Source organism: Salmo trutta, chromosome 15 (assembly GCF_901001165.1).
Source record: "Salmo trutta chromosome 15, fSalTru1.1, whole genome shotgun sequence".
NCBI lineage: Eukaryota > Metazoa > Chordata > Actinopteri > Salmoniformes > Salmonidae > Salmo > Salmo trutta.
In genome coordinates, this window is record NC_042971.1 from 23,840,521 (window position 1) to 23,849,488 (window position 8,968).

General features: G+C 39.7%; 1 protein-coding gene across 1 annotated transcript; it reads right to left on the reverse strand.

The window, feature by feature from the left end:
- Positions 1-7,056: 7,056 nt before the first annotated feature.
- Positions 7,057-8,533, reverse strand: bsx (brain-specific homeobox). Its single transcript, XM_029690764.1, has 3 exons — positions 8,267-8,533; positions 7,599-7,789; positions 7,057-7,500 (listed from the first exon to the last, which is right to left on the reverse strand). Exons 1-3 carry the CDS (start codon positions 8,517-8,519, stop codon positions 7,258-7,260), a joined length of 687 nt encoding a protein of 228 aa, XP_029546624.1. The 5' UTR covers positions 8,520-8,533; the 3' UTR covers positions 7,057-7,257.
- Between the last annotated feature and the right edge of the window lie 435 nt (positions 8,534-8,968).

Genomic DNA, 8,968 nt, shown 5'->3' on the forward strand with positions numbered 1-8,968 from the left:
TAGGTAAACATGGTACTTATACCATACCGTAATTTATACTATAGGCAAACATGGTACTGTAATCCCAAACCAAGTGCTGTTGTTTTTTGCTCAAAGTTGATAAGGTATTGTTTGAGTAATATGCAAACGTTTGTACACATTTCAGATAAATAATGCTCTGGCTATTGATAATGATTCCACAATTCCTTGAATATCTCTCTGCTAATATTCCTTACAATTGCTCATGAGTCATGACTTGAGTGCACATGACCTGAAAATGTTTAATACAGCTGCTCAAGTCAATTCAGGCATAACACATATGGTTTGTGGTTATACAATATTACACATACAGTGTTAATAGTACAATACTATATACAATCTGAGAGAACATGTACACCTTCTAAAGCTTTGTGTAGGTGGTTTGATGACAAGGAATCGGCAACTGAGTACAAAGACCATGGCTAGACCATTGGTAGAGATCTAATGGTCAACTTGTTGTCATAATGACAAAGGACACTTATGGAAACACTAAAAACAGTGCGCTCCGCCTTTTCTCTTTTTTTAGTTTTGATAGCACTCGACATTGAAACATCCTTTGTAAATTCAACAATACATCATTAAATCGGAAAGCTTTTGGTACTGCGGGCTATATTGTCTCATTTTTGGGGGGTACTAGTCGGTAATTCACACGTTGGCATTTTATCCACATTTCCAATTTGCCCCCTTTTCACCCTCTCACGCACCTGGTTGCTGCTGTTAATCTGAAATAATCTGCTCTTTTTGTTCCGTGCCTGATTATTTTCTCCCTGTATCCCCCCCGTCTCTACTTCCAGATACAAATGAGTCAAACAAAGATGACCCTTTGAAGCCCACCTGATTAGGGCTCCGTAAACTAGTGATAATTTTCCCACCAATAAAACAAATCTCAAGCACCCCCCATTTCTTTAATAGAACCGTCAGATCATTATAAAAGAGCTATTTACTCCTATGTAATATTTTAATTTGATTATAGTCTCTATTTAACCCATCATGGCGTCTTTGATGCACTGTGTTTTTAGTGTTTAAGCCTCAGATGCGTGGGGGTAATAATAAATACCGGACCTTTTGAATTAATGAGAAACACTGCCTATCCAGACCAACTCTCTTTGCATCTTTCCCCCCACCCCTCTTTTGCCATAGAAATCCAGTTAATTGAAGGAGTCTCTCACCACCACACATGAAGGGGGCTAAATTAGCATCCCTTTCTGCCGATTGGAATAGCCGGGGCAGACGCGCACGCTTTGATGTGAGGACAGCGCCTAAGTAGGCGGCAGGCCCCTGAAAATGAGCTGATGGCCCCACTATTAGGCCCAAATGCAGATGCATCCATGTGTTGCAAAACGCTTAATCTTTTAATTGATCACCTTCCGCACAGCCTATTCTCTTCAACGCTTTTTATTTTCTCAGTAAATCTGCATCACGTTTTGAAAACGACATGATTTGCTTTTCAAAGGGCGGGAGAGTGCTACATATCCTGTTTGGATGAGCCTGTTAATGTAAACCTTCTAAATTGATGGGGAGCTGCCTCCTGGTGCACATTTAAATGACTGAATAAATTAAATAATAGCTGGTATTGATGATTTTGGCCTGTGCGCGTGTGCGTACGTGTGTGTGGGTATGGTGTGAATGCATGTGTGTGTGAGTACACATGTGCATGCTTTTAAAGGCTAAGGCCCAGAAGGCTAAGGCCGGCTCTGACTGCAAGTGTGGGTATAGAGGTGGGTACACAGACCCGCTAGACACTGCGGCCCCTCATGATAAGTTCAGATTTTTGTGGCCATCAAAGTTGCCCATGCCTGCTATAGATGATCACAGTTCACTAATTGAGCTATGAACGATGACAATTGAAGTTCCATTACGTTCTGATCAAACCAATGTGTTCCCAGTGGTACCCTGAGCAGTGCTCTGGCCAGGTTCTCCATGGATAAGAGCGTCTGCTAAATGACTTAAATGTAAATGTAAATTAGGTTTTTGGTCTCAGGGATAACCTCTATGGATTGGAATCCACCCACTCACTCTTGTTACACTACTACTTTGGGTGTGCCAGGTCATCTAGAGGTTAGAGAGGCGGTCCAGCAACCGGAGGGTTGCCAGTTCGAATCCCAAGTCTGATAGGAAAATCTTGTGGCAAGTGGCATGGCATCTCCTGCCATTGCACCCTTGAGCAAAGCACTTAACCCATAATCTGCCCCAGGGGCAGACCCTGGCATGCAACTCCTTGGTGTGTGTGTGTAGGTGTTTGTGCTTCTCTGGGGTTTGGTTTAAAAGGCAAATTGTCTGAAAATGAAATGGATAAGAAAGTATGTTTCTACTAGAGATGATACCTAAAGAAAAATGTAGCACTCATTGCCATAGCAGAAGAAATTAGCGTAGTTACTCAAATGGAAATCATAATATTTATATGTTTACTCACCTGTAGGCCTAAAGGGTAGCGTTTGCATGCTACTGGTGAGTGTTATCTAAGGTGAGTATCTTCTAAGAATGTGTACAAACAACAAACCAATTCAATGGGCCAAAGGCCCTACTGATCCTTATCATATTCAGAGAAAATGAAAAATGGGTGTGTTACGAAGGAGTTACTTTCACCAAGACATGGACATTATTTTCAATATTGTGATTTAAACTCCCATCAATTACTCTTGTGATTTGATTAAAACATGCTATGCGTTATTACTGTAACATCTTTGTGTATCATTCATTATACAATGAAGAGCTATCAAATCCCTTAGCCTACTTTGTCCCAATTCTTTTCTGTTAAAGGTCCAATGCAGCCATTTTTATCTCAATATCAAATCCTTTCTGGGCAACAGTTAAGTACTTTACTGCAAAAAAAGGAAGCATGACAGAATATGATGCATTTGAACAACAGCATAAATACAATTAATTCACTTGTGCATGTCAAAAACAGAATGAACCCTGCTGCACATGCTGCCACTGTTTGGAACAGATTGATTATAACATTTAGAATGAGCAGCCAGCTCACAAAGGAAAGAGTGCACCAGGGAGAACGCAACAAGCATGCAGATGCAATAAGTGAAAACACATTATCGTACTGGGGATATGTCGCTAATATAATGTCACAAAGCATGATGTGCTAGCCAGTGAACGTTCATTCTGAAATAGCTTCATCTTTATGAATTAGTCAGATATTAGTTTAGATAGACTTGAAATTGGCATGGGAGCTAACATCAGCTAGTTGTAGCTTTCTAGCTGTTTATCAAAGTTAGATAACTGGTTAATTTGACCCAAAAAATCTACCAAACTATTTCTCAATGTTTCTCAAAATTACTGTAAACTGGCTGATTAATTTGACCGTGCTTTGTGATACACCCTGTTTTATGCTGTTTTAGTCCACACAAAACGTCACTCTGCCACCTACAGTACAATTTAATCTAATGAACACCATGGGAGAAACAATAAAATTGACCAGACACATTCATGCTTTTTTTGTCATACCAGATCCGCGATGAGAAGGTTCTGCTTAGTGTATCCCTCTGTCCTTTGACTCTTGTTGGATGTGGATGAATGTTATGACAGGCTTCAATGACTGTTATAATCGTTTATTTACAAGTTAATTACAACTTGCTTTTTGCTTTAGCGCCAACGGTACCGGATAGAGCAGATCCAGCCTCGCGTGCAGAAAGAAGTAAGCCATCTGGCTCTAGAGACTCATTGGGAGGGAGACTAGAGCAGACCCAAAAGTTATGACTGAGGGACAGTCCATTTACTTTAACTGTTACATTTTATGCTATGAAATCCTGCAAAACAATCCAAGCAATATTCGCACAGCCTATGTGCTCATGGAGCTGCTGTTGCTGGCAGAGTCACTGAGGGGCAGAGTAGTTAGTAACTTAACAGCTTGTTGTGAACAATATATTTTGCAAACAGAAAAATGTACACATTTACTGCACTCTTGAGCATTTAAAACATAAGCCATGAATTATATATAGGAGTTTTAATAATACAAAAATATCAAATCGACCTAATGGGCCACACTAAGATTTCATTAATCAATGCATATTGTTTTCAAGTGTGGCAGTGGTGTGGAAGACCTGACAACATTCCAGGACTGTAGGCTACTGATTTACTTGCTTTTATCCTGAAATATTTCCTTACTTCCAGAAAATAATTATGTTTTACAACATTCCTTAAATGTTCATAAAATTCTCTGAACAAATCAGCTGACTTGGGTGTCAAATGTTGTTTGTTTGGAGCTGGTGGCCTCGATTCATATTCTACCATAGAGAGGCAAAGACCAATGTATGGTTTACTTGTAATTTCACCAACATTGTGCACACATTATTTGAGTTAAATATCTGTCCAAATGTCTCCATTAAACTTAGCATTCCAATTTTCCAAATGTCCCAAATTAGCTTACTTTGAACGCAATGTTGTTGTGCCAAACCCATGTTTTCTTGAGCCGGCTGCTTGAGTCAGTGGGCGGATTCTATTATGCTGAGCCGCTGGGCATCGGTCTATGGCCCTTGACGTGAACGGGCAAAAGCGGTGAGGGAGGAGCACATTTCCCAAATCGAAAAGTAATCTGCACAGCTTGATCATGTTGTCAACAAGGCAGCATTGTGTATCGTCCAGAAACATACATTTCTTTTCCATAAAACGATTGTTTTCCTTTTCTGACTAGTTTTCGTTGGGAAGACAGATAGAGCGTTTTTATCAAAATCAATCACTTTCGCATTGTGAAAACACAGAATCCTACTCATGAATCATTGTGCTTAATTACGTCACTTTTGTTTTGAGCCGATTTCGCCGTGGGCTTTGAAGGGGGCACTTTGTTCACGCCAGAGATGAAGCCCGTTCCGAAACGAAAGCAATCAACTTTCACCCGGTGCAAAACACGCCTACCCGGGAGCCCGGGACAGATTATTCGAATCCCCTCACTGGTGCCCGTGTGCCTCATCAGCCTTTTGTGCGCGTCTTCTCTTACGGCTCCTTTCAAGACATTTGGTGATCCAGTAGGCCTAGCAGTAACCAATAATAGCCTAACTCAAGTTCAATAAAAGTCATGACAATGTTTACGAATAGCTACCGCTCTACGTTACATGCAACAACTATTTGTTATTGTATGATGAAGTATTTCTTTTATTCCACAGCGGGGTCCCAGCTACCAAGGCGTCTACCACAGCATGAGCACATTTAACAGATAGCCTCCGATTAATATCTCCTCCACTGCTAAGTGACTCCTGTAGTAGTGGTTCTGGTCCATGGCCTCGTTTCCCAGAGCCTTCGTAGTGTTAAGATCTTAAGATGTATCTTTAGTAGCCGAGCTGTTTAACATAGCCTTTGTTAGTAACGTGATTCTTAATTAAAAACCTTCACACATCTATGAGTGATCCAGACTATTCGTAGAGCAGCCGAAGTGCCTCGTTAGATGCTGTTTTGCCCTTCTGCATCACTTTATTCACATAAGATCTCCGCTAAACATTGAATCAAGATTCTTAAATCTGTCTGACTGACCGCAATAACCTCAGAACGAAGTTGACTACAATTACAAAGCTCACAAAGTACTTGCAGTTGTTGCAAACAAGTGAAAGATAAAACGATGCTTCAAATAAAAACCGACATGACTTCGTTAAACGACAAATAGGCTACATGTGCCTATTTCAATCATATTGAGTTATATTTTGCCAATAGGCTACTGTCTGTAATTTTAGCTTCAATACGGTTCATGATGTGTGACAAGATATGCCAATCTGTTAGTTAGTGCATTAGTATTGGGTAAGCATGATACGCCGCCTCAATATTTGCAGCAATAGGTGGTAATATTTCTCTAGGAGCTGATCCTTCGTCAGTAATGTGGAATAATTATAATGTTAAGGTAGATTTGAATGGAGAAAGCTGATCTGAGAGCAGCGCTACTTTTCTTTCGATCCTATCAATATCGACACTTGGTCTAATGACGCACTTAGCGAACGGCTTCTCTACGTGCATGTTTGGGAAACAGTAGTTGGCTCGTAAATAACAATGCATTGGGTAGCCAACGATCATCGCAATTCTTAAGTTACATCGCAACTGGGAAACGAGGCCCTGGTTCTTCAAGCAGGTGGGGTTATTTTAGTAAAACGCTATTACAACTGACCTCTCAAGATACGGCCGGGGAATTTTCTGTAAGCCTAAGGTAGGCTATGTGAATGTCGAAAGGCCTATGCAAAATAATAGGCTACTTAAAAATATTATTATAACCATAATTCGTAGCTATTATTAATTAACTATCATTATTCGTAATATTATTAAAGTACAAAGAGGTCGTAGAATTGGACTGCCAGGAAATAATCATTGGCTATAATTGCTTTTCAAAAGTAGGGTTAGGCATACTTCCGAAATATAATTATGAGTTATGAGTAGCTATTCCAAGAAACTATTTCAATTAAATACAAACATATCTATTCAAATAATTAAATCTCTAGTGTCCTATGAAGATTGATTTATTGACTAATAACTAACTAATAAAGTATTAATGCCATTAAATTGAAACATTGGTCAGTTCATCCAAGTTTATAGGAAAATGCAACTGCAATCCCTTAGCCTAATAATAAACCGACAAATGTACATGATAAATGGTACAGGCTAAACAATTAGTTATGTTTATCATGCACGTTTTAATAGTAAAGCAATAACACTTCAAAAGGCATATGCTGCAACATATTTCGATTACCAGAACGAAAGTGCAAAAAGAAAGGGTAAAAAATGTGACATGCTGAAATTAAGAGCTAAGTTGTTTTTGTTTATCAAAGTAGGAACATACAAATGTATTTTCTCACAGATTGTCTCCAAAAAGAATCAACTGGTTCTGCATGGGTCAACGTAAGTCGTCTGCATAACTGGTGGCTTCAAACATTCACCAAAAACTATCTTAAGATAAAAATGACTGTTTTTTGTTTGATTCGAAGATGATGATAATAATAATAATAATAATAATGATAATAATATCCTAATAATGAACATGGCTTCAGATTATATTTTGTAGGCCTATGTACAATTGTTTGACATGATGCATTTTACACAGCCACGGAAAATATAAATATAGACAGCCTAAAGGGAATGTGTAGTGAGTGACATATTAGGCATATACGCTTGAATAAATAATACTTTGCATTATTGTCATTGATTTGTTTAAAAAAAGCAATATATCATTTCATATGTAGCCTAAAATACACGATTCAATATTGACATTTACACTGGGTTATGGCTATTTGTTTTTAAAACAACTTGCCACTTGCACTATAGTGAACGTTCTGGCGAGCAAATATCATCCTCGATATCAACATCGTCCTCATTTTCCTCTAACATGTATGAGTCTGGGTCGATTCCACTGTTAAGATCATCTGTGTTTTTTTCGTTGAGTTCACTCTCACTTGAGTTCTCCATGGATCTATCTAAGTCATTCGGATTTTTCTGGTCGTCTTGTGTTTTCCTCAGTTGCTTTTTATGCTTCATCCTTCTGTTTTGAAACCATGTTTTCACCTGCGTGACAAAGGTGGAATATTTCATAAACTTGCTTTGCAGCACAATGCGACCATCCCGAAAGGTATGATTAGTGTGATGTAGTTTAGGTTTCTTACCTGGGTTTCCGAGAGACTTAACGCTGTTGCCAACTCCACTCGTTCTGGTGTGGATAGGTACCGTTGTATCTCAAATCTCTTTTCCAGACCAGATAGTTGCGAATCCGAGAAGACCGTTCTCGCCTTCCTTCGTCTGCAATGCTTGCCGGGTAACTCCGGATGATGCTGAAATAACCCCGGCATTTGCATCCCTGTGAAATATATAAGGCATTCAGAATTGAAATTTCAACACAACTTTTGCAATTATATTAACAGTTTAATTGTTGTAAGTTAAATTCAATGTACTCCATGCAATTTCTTCACACTGTAGGATATTACTTTAGGCCTCGTTATATTTAGCACACCATTTTATAATGGAGTATGATTTTTTTTCTTCTGATTGAGTTGGATTTATTCGAAAACGTTTTGCACCAACTTTTACGCACGAAAAGGCCAATGTACCTGTTGCAAAACGCCCAAGACCACTCCATCGTTTTGTCAGGCTGTTAGGATTGGTAGACTACTAAAATGGAAATTATACATGCACCAACATTATGAAATAACATCCCTTTGGAATTAAATCATTATAGTCCTAATGAAATGTCGACGTTGTCTTAAACTGTTCTTGCACTCTGTAACTGCCTTCGCTTCACTGAATGCATGAACCAATCCAGTGCCTTCCAACTTACCAGACGTGAAGAAATACTGGTGATGGTCCGGCTTGTGTAGATGATGGTGCGGGTGAGGCGCTAGTATCGGAGTGGGCATCAGTGGGTATCCATATTCTAGGAGAGGCATCCGGGAAGCCAGAGAACTTGAGAACGGCAAGTGGAATACCTCTCTCAGGGGCTTTGGTTTGTGTAATAAAATATCTTCGATGAAGAACGACGTTGACCTCTGGGCTGGCATCTGAGGCACCGGGGACGTGTAGTTCAGATTCATTTTATATCTCTGAAAACACCTTCACAATTGAGTCCGTGTGGTGTTGATTATATGTGCACCCTAACAAACCAGGGAAGGGAAGCACTAAACTTCTTGCCTCCGTCTCCTCAGTCTCAAACGCAAGAATGGTCGTCTGTGTGGCAGCCAGTGAGTGGTGCCAGGTAGATTAGCCTACTATTTATTCAGAGGGAGGTAGATTACTATTTATCCAAGTGGAGCGACTGTGGCAAATTATAAAACTGATATGTAATCAGCCAATAGCACGCCGGTGGGGCGGAGAATGGAATTAGTTGTGTATGGATTAATGACGGTGACGACGGAGAGGGAGGGTCGCTCGCCATGGTGCTGAAACAGCCTTTCCACCGGAGCCCTGCAGTCTTTTCCCTCCTGCGCCTCAGTCAAACTTGCTTTCATTCGTCCCTTTTCCGGTGAATATAAACTATAGACAT